The sequence below is a fragment of the Culicoides brevitarsis genome, chromosome 1 (genome assembly GCF_036172545.1).
Source record: "Culicoides brevitarsis isolate CSIRO-B50_1 chromosome 1, AGI_CSIRO_Cbre_v1, whole genome shotgun sequence".
In the NCBI taxonomy this organism is placed as follows: Eukaryota; Metazoa; Arthropoda; class Insecta; order Diptera; family Ceratopogonidae; genus Culicoides; species Culicoides brevitarsis.
In genome coordinates, this window is record NC_087085.1 from 28831450 (window position 1) to 28847649 (window position 16200).

Genomic DNA, 16200 nt, shown 5'->3' on the forward strand with positions numbered 1-16200 from the left:
ATTTTTGATATTTCGAATAAAAAAATTTTTATATATAAATTATATGTAAATTATATACATATGATATGCATATAATATACGATTTATATGCATATTATATACATATAATATAGAAAAAATTAATTTTGTCCGCCACATAATTATTTAATTAAAGTTATTTTAAATAATAATAATATTTATTTAAAGTTATCATTTTTTTTACAATATATCTTCAAAAATTTATATTCTAGATTTTTTTTATTAAAAAAAAACTTTATTGTTTTGTTTTTTAATTTAATATAAAATTAATTTTTAAATTATTATTTTTATGTCAATGTCAATTTATTATTTTCACAGTTTAGGTAAAAATCTGTTATTTGAGGTCTGATTATAAATAATCCGATATTTAATATTCTTTAAATAAACCTTATAGTTCAGATGCAATTTTCAAAAATTATATTTTGACAAAGAATCCTGAGAAATAAAAACATTTTTGGCTAATATTATTTTTATAAAAAAATTTCAACTAAACAAACATGAAAATCATCTCAACGACTGTTAATTTTTCACGATTTCTGCTTTCAGAATTTTTCAAATGAATATCGCTTACAAAACAAAAACTGCTTACACTTGTCATTTGCTTACACCGGCTGTCAAACTCATCAGCTGTGAATTAATAAAAATCAAAATAACAACAAAAGAGAACTTGAGAGCATTTTAAAGCTATTTAATCAATTTTCTACCACATTCCTTCAATTTTCCACTTTAAAATTGTTCACAAAGCTGGTAATGTTTGGCGGCTTTAATCAACAACAAAATTTTAACGCACAAAAGGGTCACACTTCAAACGCATCGAATTTAGTTGCTGTTGTTGGTGGATCTGCCGGTGCTCCCATTGCCATTGCAAATAACCCAAATTCTGTTCCTGCAGCTGTCGGTAAAAAGAAGAGAAAATATCGTTTGCCGAAGAAAGTGCGACAAAAACTGAAACAGGCGAAAATTGCGGGAACTGTTCGTCCTGTCGAGCAAAATATGCCACAAAATCCGGCAAATCGCGTCAATTTGCCATTTGAACATCCAAACGTGAGTCGAAATCTGAATCAAAATGTGCCGAGCCCGATGTTGGAAGGACAGATGAAACCAAACCTCTTGCAACAGGAAAGAATTCCAGTTAATTTTAATTTTATTGGTGAGTTTATCAATTAAAACTATTTTTTTCGAGATTTTATTGTGAATTTTACAAAAAAAAAATTAAAAAAAAACATTCGTGAAGCCCAAAATTCGTATTTTTGTTCAAAATTCGTAAAAATTTTAAAAAGTTTTTATCAAAAATTGCAGTTTTTCAAATAAAATTCGAAAATTTTGTAAAAATTAAAGAAAAAATTTATAAAAAATTTAAAAAAAATTAAAATTCGTTAAAATTTTACGTTATTTTGTTTAAATTTTATGATTTTTCGTTACTTTTTAACAAAAAAAAACATTTTTTTCATTCACAGCACTTCCCAAAGTCATTCACATGAACGTCGGCACAACAATCTACTTAGACACGTTCAGCAAAAAAATCTACGAACCCGGAAAGACCGATTTTGACCGACAATTGATGAAAAGCTGCGACTCGTGGCACCAATTCGTCATCCATCACAATGGAAAATTCACGAAAAAAGAAATCTTGGCGGCACTTTTCACCTTAATTCCACGTGACGAAATTTTTCCCATCGGATATCGGCAATACGACCTTCACGACGTCTTTTTACTGACAAGTTCTGATTCTGCCGGCATCGAAACCCTTTTTAAGAACAATCTGAAGCTGCAAATTCGCGACACGGAGGTTTGTATCAGCGTTCAACTGGGCGCCGCTAAAATTTGTCACGGGCAGGTCCATCCAAAGGCGCAAATTATTCTCGTTTGCTCGGAATTGCTGCAAAATGCGACGTTGCATGGCAGTAATTATTGCGTCAACTTGGAAGGGTTCGAGAAAAATCCCGCATTTTCGGAAGTTTGCATCTCGTTTGCCAATAAAACGCATTTAGTGACTGTTTTTAAAGCCCTGATCGATCACGAACAGTCGAAATTCATCAAAGGCATGAAATTCGTGAATTGTGGCCTCAGAAATCTCGATTCGTTCCGTTATTTGGAGAGATTTCCCAAACTTGAGTATTTAGATCTTCGTAACAATCACCTCGAAAGTTTCATTGAACTTAAACACTTGGAAAAATTAAATTTAACTCATTTGGACGTCGCGGGAAATCCTTTCGTGGAAAAAGATGAAATAACCATGTTACAAGAGCGAATCAAACGAATGTTGCCAACTCTCAAAATCCTCGATGGACTCGAACTGCTGATTCGTCCAAAGCTGGAACCGGGTTTGTTGCCGGGCGATGACATGACTCTCGATATTATGCTGGATGGCGATCAAATAACCGCCAATGACGACTTTAATGCGGTCAATGCGGTTTTTAAGCAACGCTACCGAAATTCTTCTTACTGGCATAGAGTCACAGTTTTCCATCAAGGGCAATACAGTAAGAAGCAAGTTGTCTCAAAACTCTTGGCGCTCGTGGAAAATAACGATTTGTGGCCTTGTTACTACTCCACGATGGAAACTTACGACGAATTTTATGTCCACAATAATTTTGAGGCGTTGGAAATTCTTGTGCGGAATAAATTGTTCATTAAATCGACGATGAATGAAGCTCCGTTGCAGTTGATGTTGACTATGAATGTGTCGCCTTATAAGATTGGGCAAGTGGATGTGCTGGAGAAAATTCAAAGAACTTGTTTGGAGAGCTTGAACAACAAAATTTTGAATCTTAGTGGCTTGGCTGATAGGGAAAGTGAGTAAAAATTATTATTTTAATTATTTTTTTTTATTTTAAATTTAATTTAAAATTTAAAAATATATTGATTAATGTATTTAATTTTTTTCTTAGGCGAATAAATTTAATATATCTATTTTTTGTCTCTCTCCCTCCGATTTTGTCGAAAAAATTCAGGGGGAAAATAAAAATTAAATATAAAATACAAATATTTTTGACACCTTTTGAAATTTTTATATTAAAAAATCATGAAAAATAACTATTTACTGTAAAATCATACAAAAACCCAAAAGAAATTCGCTTCATTAAACCATTTTATAGTAAAATTTTGAAAAACAATTTTTTGAAAGTCACGTGACCAAAAATTTTTTTTTTAAGTTTTTACTTTGTTAGATTTTGTTTGATTTTTCTTCATTTTTAAGCTCAAATTTTCAAAAAATTATAAACTAAAATTTAATAAATATTAAAAATCAATGTTTAACGTCTATAAACGTTAAAAAATTACTAACAAAAAATTCAAAAACATTTATTTTTTTATTTGCCCCCCCTCGTGAAAAGCCTCATGGGACAAAAAATGAAAATATTAAATTTATTCGCCTTATTTAAATTTGAATTTTTAATTTTTAAAATTTATAATCAAAATTTTATTTAAAAAATTATCTTTATAAATTTTTTATAAATATTTTTAAAATAATTTAAATTTATACATATGTTTAAAATTATATTTAAAATTTTGAGCTGAAGAATTTATTTTTTTCTAAATTTATTTTTTTTAATTCATATAAGTAAGACATTTAAAAAAAATCAAATTTATTTTTTGACTAATTTAATTTTTTTTTTATTTGAATTTAATTTAAAATCTTTAGTAAAAATTTTATTAAAAATTATCAGTTGTTTATCACAAATGTTTTGGATTTTAATTATTTTTATACATTTTAAAAAATTTTAAGATTTTATACATTTTTTAACAAAAATTATTATTTTTTTATTTTTAAAATTAAAAATTTATCTTCTTATTACTAACTTATTCCTCAATTGAAAAATATTTAAAACAAAAAAAAATAATTCTGAAAAATTGAATCTAAATTTTTATTATATATTTTTTTTATTTAAAAAAGACATTTTAGGCCGCTCCAAATGAAAATCAAAAATAAAGCCCGATGCCCCACTTAAAAAGTCGAAAAATTTAACCAAAAATTACTGTTTTTGGGTGTATTTTCATAATCTTTCAAGAAAATTTCCAAAAAATTTTTGAAAAATTTTCAATTTTTTCTAATTTTTGTTTTGAAAATCATATTTTATCATAAATTTTTTCTCTAAAAATATTTTTCATAAAATTATTAATTTTTTTTTTCAAAATTTTTTGACAGTTTTTTTTATGAAATTTTTTTCTTTAATTTTTAATATGAAATATTCTGAAATCTATTTTAAATAAGCAAATTTCAAAGTAAATAGTAAAAAAACATCAAAAAATATTATTTAACGCTCAAAAAAATTATTTTAAAATTTATTTTAATTTATTAAAATTTTGCCATTTGGTATGAAAATAGTCTTTCAAAAAAATTTTTTTTATTTTGCCCTCCCCCATTTTATTTTAAAAAATTTTGGACTTTATTTTTGATTTTTATTTGGAGCGGCCTTATAAAAAATAGTTTTTAAACAAAATATAAATAATTTTTAAATATTTTTATTCTTTTTTTTTTGTGCAAAAAGTCTTTTTTTCTAAATTTTTAAGAAATATTTTAAAAATTCAAACTTTTCAGAAATTTTTAATTTTTGATCAAAACTTGTAAATTCTTTAAAAAATTAAAATGTCAGATGTTTTATAAAAATTAAATTTATATTTTTTTTTAAATAATTAATAATTAATATTTTCGTATTTTTCCATGTGTAAAATGTGTAAATTTTTAAAAATTTAAGGTTTAAGAACAAAAACTTGTTTTTTTTTAGAATTTTTTCTAATGAATTTATTTTATTTTTCTTACAGTTTTCAGCAACGTTGTGATCGACATGTCATCCCCCCGAGTCGTCTCCCAAATAATTCTCTTTGCCTCACGCAAAGTCAGTACTCACTGTACCGGCATCAACTTAAGCAACAACGGAATCACCTCCTGCGCCGGCATGTTCCCTCTTTGCTGGTTCCCGAAACTCGAATATCTCAATTTGCGCAACAACCAAATCGAGACCTTTGAACGTCTTTGTGGCATTCCGCAGCCCTGCAAAGTTTCGCAAGTGATTCTCGAGGGAAATCCCCTGTGCAATTGCTCGCTTTTCGCCTACATCAAAAATGCAAAGCAGTATTTTCCCGAATTGAAGACCTTGGATGGCGCTTCTGTGACTTCCGATCGGATTTTGTTGGGACGCCAAAATTATCTCTGCAAGCCGGAGGCATATTCCTTCGTTGAAGCGTTCGTTCAGCATTATTTCACGTTGTACGACTCGAATCAAAAGGACTTGTTGAAGGAACTTTATTTGGATAAGGCAATTTTCACGTTGAGTTGCAATTTTGACGTAAATCGCAGCAAGGAGGTGTCCCGAATGTCGAAATACACGAGCAAGGCACGAAATATCATTCGATTGGTGAATTTGGATCAATCGATGCGGAACGTCTTTGTGGGCCCGGATGAAATTATCAAGACAATTATCGACTTGCACTCGACGGAACACAATTTCCTGACTTTTTGCATCGATTGTCCGATTCACACGAAAAATTTCAGCGTCATAACGGTCGATGGCATTTTCAAGGACAAACCGATGCAATTTTTGGAAGATGAATTTTTCATTCATTTTACGAGGACTTTTACGCTTCGTTCGTGCGGCAATGGCATGGGAGTTTGTGGCGTTTCGCAGCAGTTTAAAATTCAAAATGATTTGCTGCTCGTGCGAAATGTCAGTACGCTCGAGAAAATTAGTGCTGTGGAAGAAATGCCGCGAGATGACGAAATGAACGAGGAAATGAAGGAAAGTGAGAAAGAAAATTTGATTGTGGTCTTTCAGAAAATGACGAGTTTGAATAGAAAATGGTGCACGCGCTTTTTGGAAGACGCAAATTGGAATTTCAAGTTGGGATTGACACTTTTCGTCAAATTATTGGAAGACAGTAAAATACCGGAAAATGCTTTTGTGAAATTTTGATCACTTTCTTCAATTGAAATTTAATAAAAATAAAGAGTTTTTCTAATTTTACATGTATTTTTACTTTTTTGCTTTTAAAGTCGCAAAATGACCATTTTTGGCTCTATGAAGTTCTTTGATAAAAATAACGTATTTTTTCAAATTGAGATATTTGCGTTTGAAAATAATTTAAGAAAATATTTTAAAAAAATCTTAGACAAATAATAATGAAATATTGTAATTTTTAAATTTCAATAAAAATTACATTAAAAAATTTGCTTTAATAAGACGTCTCTATTGAAGTTTAAATAAATCAAATTTGGTAAGTCACGTGACCAAATTTTTTTTTTAAATTAGGCCGCTCCAAATGAAACTCAATAGTTTTGTCCGATGCCCCATTTTAAATTCGAAAATTCAATGGGGCAAAATAAAAAAAAATTAAAAATTTCATCAAAAGTTACCGATTTTTGGTGTATTTTTATAATTTTTCAAGAAATTTTCAAGAAAATTTTTCAATTTTTAGTAATTTTTGTATTTAAAATCGTATTCCGACATTAAATTTTCTTTAAAAAAATGAAAATGGTAATAATTGTCATAAAAATTGTTTAATTTTTTTTTTCGAAAAAATTTGACAGTTATTTTTAAGATATTTTTTTTTTTTCAATTTTAATTTCCATGTTTTTAAATTTTTAATACCTATACAAATATCAATGTAAAAAAACTCAAAACAACAATAAAATTGAAAAACGATCAAAATTTAAAAAAACAATTGGCATTTAGTATGGAAAAAAGTATTTCAAAATTTTTTATTTTTCTTGCCCCATTTTTGTTTCAAAAATTTTGGACAAAACTATTGAGTTTCATTTGGAGCGGCCTTAAAAAAATTTTGAAATATTTTTTTTAATTAAAAAATTTATTTATTATAATCTACAAACGTAAAAAAATTACAAAAAATGAAAATATTAATTTATTCGTCTAATATTAAATATTTCTTTATTCAATTAAATTCAATTTTAAAATGATTTTGTTAATTAAATAAAACAAATTAATAATTTTCAATAAAAAAAATTATAAATGAAAATTTTTATGATATTAATGCACAGCTTTTAGAAAAATTAATGAGGTCTTAAATACATTTTTTAAAATTAATTCAAAGATTTTTCATAAAAATAAAATTATTTCAAAAAGCTTCAAAATTTTATTAATTTTTTTTTAAAATCATGGTCAAAAAAAATATTTTTAATTAAAAAAAAATTTAAAAATTTTTTTTTGAAAATTAAAAATTAGATTTAAATTTTTAACAAAATTTAAATAAAAATTGCTTTTCATTTTTCTAATTTTTTCATTTTTATGAAAATAAATTTTCACAATTTTTTCCTTGATTTTCTCTTAAAAATTTTTTTTTAAAATTTGAAGCTCTTAATTTAAATTATTTAAAATTTATTTATTCAAAAATTTTAGACGATGACAATACTTTCATCCTTTTGAAACCCCTCTTTGTAAATTATTGGAAGAAAAATTTCCCCTTTGCTATAAAACAAATTTTCACGATATTCGCTACTAAATTTTCTTTTACCTTCCATCCAACAGATGCCGTCGTTGTTGATTTTCCTTGCTACTGATTTTCAGCTATCAATTTTCAAAGGAAACTCTCCCTCTTGGTAAGTAGCAAATAACTAGATTTATATTTTTCTTGTGATTTTGTAATTTTATAGCAACCGTGAGAATTTTGATAAGAATCTAATTCAAGTGAAATTTATTTGAGTATTTTTACGCGAAAATTATCAATTCAAAAATTTTCTAATTTTTTCAAAATAATTTTTAATAAATTTTATTTTAAATAATTTCATAGAAAATTTTTATCAATCTTTTGTTGAAAATTTCTTCTAAAGCTTTTTTTTCTATTTCATTTCATAATCATCACTTTTGTCATGAGTTATCCGTAGTATAACATTTCTCCTTCTACCAACAATCATGAATCCCATTGAAAATGACAATTTCATGACGTCACCATACAAAAATCGCACCCAACCGTCCTACATTCCCTACATGTAATCATTGATAACCATCATTACTGGCATACATTTTCCACACGAACCCGAATGTAACATCCATACACGCACCCAACAGCCCTACGGAATCAACAGTTTTTCCTTCGTCACTCGTTAAGAATCGTTCCACGCTTGTTCATGCTTTATGTTATACTCTCCCGTTGGTCGTCGTCGTCGTCGTGCCTCGTAAACAGTAACACTGAGCATGCACGGAAGCAGTACTCACGTTCGCAGGTGCAGGAAGTAAATATCACAACATCACATGTTCGGGCTCCGTACTCGACTAAAGCCGGTCCTGTTACGGTAACCATCGGCACAGTGTATAACAAAAATTTTCCGTTGTAACAGTTAACTCGTAAGTTTCTACTGTGCTGCAGCTTCTGGATACGGTTTTCTCTCCTTGTGCGTGCGTAGAAACAGCATCACGTAGCTACAGGCAGATGCTCATGATCATGTTCACGAAACATCCGTACGGCTGTCGTGCTGCTGCTGCTACGATGATGTTGAAAAATAAAAATCGTAAACATAGAAAGATGGAACTCACTTGAAAATTTGTATCAGTTGAATACAAACCGTCCAAGTGTACGGATGCGAAAATAAAAAGGAAAATAAAAATTTTTTTCTCATGAGAACTCACCAAAAATAAGGCAAAAAAAATATTTAACACAGAAAATTGTGTGTGAAAAATTATTTAAAAAAAAAATTTAAAAGCCACAAGTCCGAAAAATAAATTTTGTGTTAAGGAAACATTCAACATTTATTTAAAAAAAAAATAAACTACAAAAAATTCAAGTTTTAAGGAAAGAGTTCACATACGAGTTTTGAATATTAAAATTTATTTATTTTTTGGAGTAAGACACATGCGATTATTTCATAAATTGTGAATTTCTCTACGACGAGATAAATAAAAAAAGGACAAATTTATACATTTGCGTGTGCATTTGGATAGACAAGAGAAGCAGCAACCAGCAGAGAGCATTATAAAAGTATCATTATCATGTTCATTGCCGTTTTGGGAATAAAACGAGAAATGTTCTGAATATATATTGCGACTGAAGTTCTTTCCTTTAAGCGGATAAAATGAAATATTAGGTTTATTTGTCATAGCACGACTGGACATGAACAAACAAATAAATTGTGTTGGGAATGTGAATATTTTTAAAAATAAATAATAAAAAAAAAATAAATAAATTATTTTAAATAAAAAATTAGTGCAAAAAAAAATTCATCAGTGACAGAAAAAAATAAAACAAAAAAAAATTAAAGGAAAAAATAAACAACACAAGAAACGTGCAGAAAATTTGTTCATGAAAAATTATTTTTCCCTTTAGTGGTTCAAGAGAAAAAAATACCGCGAAGCAAGAAAAAAAAGATAAACACGAAAATACAAAAAAAGACGAAGAGACAACAACTCGAGAAGTAGTAACAAGGTGCACATATATTTACACGTTTACCTTAAGAAAACGTCGTTGTCATCGTCGTCTTCATGCCACGTTCAACCGCGCGCCACGTTATTGTGTGACAACCTTTAATAATAAATATCAAGCGTTTGTGGCAAATTAAGTGCAAAAATACTCTCGAGGAATATCAAAAAAGCCATACAGCTTTTTATACGTATAAAAATATTCAGTGACAAGACTCGTTTTCACGTTGCGAAAAAAAAATAGCGAAGAAAATCCACGTCGCATCGTCCTCCTTGGTGTATTGACGACGAACTTTCATCTTACTTAATTTTATTATAAATGCGAGTGTCGCTTCGTCGTCTCTTTTTGTAAAGTAAATGTTGTGCGACAGACATCACTAAAAAGAAAGAAAAAGAGTGAAGAAAGGAAAAAAAACTCGTATAATGAGAAAAAAGTGATAGTAAAATTTAAAACCACATCAGAGAATATTGAAATTAATAGAAGATTTTTTCTCGTGGATTTTTTTTTATTAAAATAATAAGCAGTGCGGCTGAAAAGGTAATTTTTTTATGAAATGGAAAACGATGATAAAAAAAATATTGACAAGGACGGGAATAATAGCAATGATGATGGTTTTTTTTATGTGGGTTACTTTTTTCGATGTAAAATTTAAAATGAAAAGAAAAACTGTCATTTTTTTTTGTTACATCATGTCGGAAATGTGAGACCGCATGAAAAGAATTTAATTTGATGTTTCAATGGCAGTTTCGGGTAATTTGGTAATGTTATGACGGGATATTAATTAAAAAATCAGAAATTTTTGGAAATTGTCAATTTGTTAAAAATTTAAACAAAAGCGATAGAAATATGTGAAATTGATAGTCTGTTACTTCATAGTTAGCTGTCAAAATCCAAACATAAAATAATTAATTTTCAGGCAAAATTAACGATTTTAAAAGTCAAAAATAAATTTAAAAAAAAATAAAATTAATAATTTTTTAAATTTAATAATAAATAATAATTGTTTTATTAATTGTTTTTAATTATTTATTTAAATAAAAAAAATTAAAAGTATTAATTTAAAAGAAAAATATAAATTAAAAATTAATTTAAATAATTTTTTTTTAATTTTTAGTAAATAAAAAAATAAATAATTTTTTCATAAAAATTTTATTTCATTTTTTCATCATTTTTTTTTTGATAATTAATTTAATTTTAATTAATAATTTATTTTAATAGTTTATTTAATAATTTATTTATTAATTTATTTAATTTATTTAATAATTTAGGCAAGTACAATTTCAAAAAATGTTTCATTTATTACCTTTATTAATATAATTTATATCTTTTTCAATATTTAAAAGTTATTATTTCAATTTTTTTATAGACATTTTATTTTTATTTTAACAATTGAAAAACAAAAATTTTTTAAAAAAAAACGACTTTTTTGAAATTTAATTTTAAAATTAAATTAATTAATTTTTTAAAATTATTTAATTAAAAAATTGCAAAATATCAAAAATAGCTTTCATAATTTTTATATTTTTCGTATTTTTTATTTTTATCATTATTCTATTATTCCCTCCTTGGATTTTCGGAAAAAGTTAGGTGGGTGGACATGTGAAACAATTTTTGAAATTGCACTTGCCTTAAATATTTAACACAAATGAACCAAACTGACCTACTTCAAGTGATTCTTGTTTTGTTCTCTGATAATAAATGAGTTCATAATAATTAATATTTTTAATGGAGATAATCAAAGATACTCAAAATCCTCAAAATTTGTCAAATTTGGTCAAAAAACAACTACCGTAAATTATTGCGAATTAATTAATTTCATGAAAACCCTTGAAAAAAAAATATGTTAAAAATTTCTTCATTTAACCGGTAGAAAAAAAAAACTTTTTTTTATTTTAAATATTTACTTTAAACATCTTCTTTCAATAAGCAAAACTTTTCCGTGCAAAAACTGCACTTTTAATTAAAACTAATCTACTAAAAAACTCCTCATCAAACACTTTTTTGTTTGTCAATAATAAAAAAAAATCTTGAACAACGCAACTTGATAAAGTTTCATATTAAATTTCCTTTTTTGTTTTATTCAGCTCGAAATCCTTGATAACAACCAAAAAAACAGAAAGAAAAACATAAACTGCAAAAGAACACCGAAACACGTAAAATTCACGTAAACAATCCACAAAAGAAAAAAAAAATAAACAGAAAAATAATAATAAAAAAAATGAATTAAATACAATAATAAAGAACATTTATCGTGATTTCCACTAATTAAACTGTTAAAGAAAGAGAAGGAGAGATGAAACGTGCAAATTATGTGATTCAAGATAACACAAATCACAATTAAATTCACACTTTTAGAAAAATAAAGAAAGAAAATCACGAAAAAAAAGAAGGTGTTGGAAAGCAAGCACATAAAACGTGACTTCAAAGAACGATAAAAATAAAAAAAATTCCCGTTGAAATAAAAATTTTTCGTAAATTTGTCAATTAAATTGAATTGCAAGTGACACAGTTAAATTTTACCCAGAGTGTGTGTTAATTACTGTTTATTATAAAATTTATATTGAATATGCATTCATTGTGAAAATTAGAGCCGATATTTGCCGACATAAGTGCAGAGTGTGTGGTGAGGCAAATAGACAAATATATTGCAGCTGAAATTTAGTCCATATTTAATTGAAGAATAAACCTGCACATTTTAAATGCTGTGCATGGCAATTTTGTAGAACTCGTGTTTGATTTGAATTGATTCAGGTGAGTAATTAAAGGAAAATTTATTTTAAAATATTAAACTACCTTGCGAGGTGTACTAATGTATTTGCGCTGTATATTAGGGTTCACGAAAAAAAATTAATTTAAATAATTGATTTTCTTGGGAAGTTAAAAATTTAAATTGAACAAATTTAGTTAAAAATTATTTAATTTAGTAGTTAATTTAAAAAAATGAGTCAAGAATTTTTTTTTTAATTTAAAAATTTTAAGAAAAAAAAATTGATAAATGAACATTTATATATATTTTTTTTCAGTTTTTGTGATTTTTTATTTTTTTAGTTTTTGTGGTTTTTAAAATTTGATTTATTTTTTTTATTAATTTTTATTATTTTTTTATGTTTTTTTAAATTTTGATTTTAATTTAATAAAATTTAAAAAATAAAAAAAAAAATATTTAAAAAAAATAATTAATTTTAAAATTAATTTAATTTAATAAAAATTTAAAAAAGACAATAAAAATAAATTTATAAAAATTAATAAAGTTTGGAAAATTTTACCTTAAAATATTTTTTGTATTTTTTACAAAAAAAAAATTTCTTTAAAAAATCTTTGATTATTTTTTTCTCTATTTGAAAAAAAATGATTATAAAATTAAAAAATTATTAAAGTAAAAAATTATGATCCCTATTAAAAATCAACGAACACAGAAATACGTACCTAACGAGCACTTCCTCTGATTTTCTGGCTTCATTTGTTAAATTTTGTATGTTTGCAATTTCATTCTCGTGTTTGCTTGTCATGCGACTTCGATACGTACACGTTTGCGAAATGTGATGGATAATCTTATTTCGATGAATTTATCTGTTTGCATTGCAAATCTTTGTGTGTGCGTTAATTTTCGGCAAACAGACGTGGAAGGAGTGAGTTAACTATCAGAGTCGCTTTGTTTGTCTGTTTTTGGTGGCATACATTACTGGCGTCTTTTGATGTCGCTGAAGCGTATGTAGGACGGATTGTTTGTCTTTTTGCAAGTGGAATTCGGCAGCGCTAAAATCCATTGAAATTAATCTCGTCTGTGTTTTCGCAATGAATTTACTCGCACAGGTTTTTGTTTCGCTCGAGGGAAATTGAGAAAATCGTTCAAGGCCCCAAGCTCACCTAACTTAATGAGTTTTCGAATGGCGGTGGCAATGATAAACAACAAAGAAATTACGGTTTTAGACGTTTAGCGTTAATTTGATTAAATTTCGTGGAAATGTTTGTTGTTTTGAAAGTTTTTTTTTGTAGTTTAGAATTGAAAGATTTAGAAGTTAATTTTACATTAAAAATTTACTTATTTTAGGAAAATTTAAAGTATCAAAAAGAAATTTTAAAAAAAATATATTTGGTGCATTCCATTCTAAAAAATACCAAAATCACGGTTTTGATTTTTACCGATTTCTTCATAAAACAGTTATAGAAATGAAAAACTGAATAGTTTATCGTGATGTCCATCAAAAAAGAAGAAATTTTTGCTTTGGCGAAATTTTTTTACCTTTATTTTTAAAAATTTTATGATAGTTTTAAAAAATTTTTATCGAAAAATCCGTTAGCAAAATTTCAAGTTTATTATTTTAAAATTTTTGTTCACCAGGATTGTTTGTCATCTCGAGTACATAAATTTTTGCCATGGAACATATGGTTGGAAACGAACTGTTTGGTCAGAAAATCCAAAAATGTGATTTTTTTGCGTTTTTAAAAAATTTTGATCCATTGATAAAAATTTTTAAAATTAGTCGGAAATAAATGTTGTCTTAGCAAAAGTTTCTTATTTTTGGATGGACATCAAGATAGGATAATAAGATCTGTACTTTTATAGGTAAATTTAAAATCCGGGATTTCGGTATTTTTTAGAATGGAATGCACCATTTTTTAAAAAATATTTAAAATTATTATTAAGAGTTTTTTTTTTAATTTTAAACCAGAAAGAAAATATTCTTAAAAAAAATAATTTATATTTTTTTTTTCATTTATTTGAAATATTTTAATTAATTAATGTAATTTCATATTTTATTTTTTTTTTGAAGATATACACACATAAATTTAAAAAGTTTTAGCTTTTAAACTAATTCTTAATTAAGGATTTTGAAAATAAAAAGTACTCAAAATTTATTAAATTAAATAAAATAAAATTATAAATTTAAATAAATTTTTAATTTAAATTAATAAATTAAATAAAATTATAATTTAAAATCTAAATTTTAATAAATTTGATTAATTAAATAATTATTAAATAAAAATATTTATTTATTTGAAAAAAGCCTTCTTTTAATAAAAAGTCAACAGAAAATCAATTTATACATTTAATTTAATTTTTTTTAAAATTCATAAAAAAAATTTTTTTGATGCATTTAATATTTTTTTGTTCATTCTTCAATGCTTTATAAATTTTATCTATTTCTTTCAATAACTCAACTTTCCCAAAATTTTCATAAAATTTACCTTAAATTAACCACTGAGCGAAATTCTATCCTTAAATTTTCTCAACAAAAGTGTCTATTTCCCTTTTATGTAAAATTTTTGGATCCTTCTAAACACATTTGAAAGCATGAAAAGAAAAAAAAAATACACAAAAAAACATAACAATAAATTATGTTAACGAAACATCTTCATTATTATTAATATTACTTAACATCATCATCGCCATAAGAACATGTGTAACATTCCCCGCTCTCTCTCTGGCAAGATAATAATAACTTTTGAACGAGAAATTCTTGAACTTTTGTAAATTAAAATAATGAATAATTATCGATGCAAAACTTGAGTCTGCTGTAAAAAAGACGGCAACAACGCGGTTCGGCGGCAGCGTGTGTCTATTTAATTAATTATGATAATATCGAGGAAAGAGTTTGCATAAAGGAACATTATTCCTCATTATTTATTATTATTATGTTACACAAAACTTTACCTCCATTTTCTATTATTATTAATACGTCGTTAATAAGTTTCGTCGCAACTTCGATGTAAAGTTCATAATTGGCGTTTATTTGAGTACAATTTTTTTTAAATTTTTACAAAGACCTAGAGAATGTTTGTCATTTATTTTAGCACGCATCCTGTTAAAATTTGTCCGTTCATTTGAACAAAAGCTCTATTATATTAACAAGTTTTGATTACCGCTCCATGCTATCGTTCTTCTCACTTTTTGGTTTGAATGTAATTTTCGATGGTCGTTTTTATTTATACAACAACTTTACAAGGATGCTCCGAACTATTTATTAGTAATAATATAATGCTCTGGCAAAGAACAAAAACATGTACGGGCGTATCAAATTTTCCAAAAATGTATGTGGCCGGGAGCAGTTTTCAAAGTGAGGTAAAATATTTTGAAATAAACACACACTGAAAAGGATCAGAAAATAAACCAAATAATGCTCTCATAGCTGGGTGCTCTACGGATCGAAAAGGAGTTTATTTTACACCTTCTAATTTTGAAAAAGAGGAGTAATTGGATTTCTTAAAAGTTAATTTGACCTCCAAAGGATCTGACCTCTTTTAGAGTTGATTATCTCAAGCTTCGATAAATTAAGAGAATTATTCGAGAGAATCCAAAAATTCATAAGAAGTTCATTTAATCTCCTAGAAGGTACATATAAACCCATAAGAGATTTAATCTCTTTTGAATCTCTCTTTGTAGAGTATAGGAATATAGTAGGAATAAAGAAAGAATGTTGTTAGTAGTGGTTAGTAAGAACACAGAAAGTAATGAAGATAAGAAGATAGCAAGGAAGGCATCTAGCAAGTTAGTCGTCATCCTAGTCTCATCCGAGTGAAGTCGTGAAATAAAAATTTTATGAAGTCCAAACCTCATGGTTTTATTATAAGAAGTAAAATATAAAACACTCTTTTTAAAAGTTCAAAAGGAATTAAGAAAACCTTTAATTGATCAGGGGTATATTAACCTACTTTGACATTAAATGAACTTTTTAAGGAATTTTCGGACTCTCTCAATTTTCGAGGCTAAAAATGATCAACTCAAATATAGGTCAAATCAAGGTAAATTGACCCCTATAAAGGATATATGTATAAAGGCAATATATATGGTAAATAGGGGTCAATTTGATGTAT

At 26.4% G+C, this 16200-nt stretch overlaps 1 protein-coding gene across 1 annotated transcript; it reads left to right on the forward strand.

Annotated features, from left to right (window-relative positions):
• Window positions 1-671: 671 nt before the first annotated feature.
• On the forward strand, window positions 672-5958 carry LOC134831969 (nuclear RNA export factor 2). Its single transcript, XM_063845827.1, has 3 exons — window positions 672-1168; window positions 1476-2813; window positions 4783-5958. Exons 1-3 carry the CDS (start codon window positions 769-771, stop codon window positions 5928-5930), a joined length of 2886 nt encoding a protein of 961 aa, XP_063701897.1. The 5' UTR covers window positions 672-768; the 3' UTR covers window positions 5931-5958.
• The last annotated feature ends 10242 nt before the right edge of the window (window positions 5959-16200 follow it).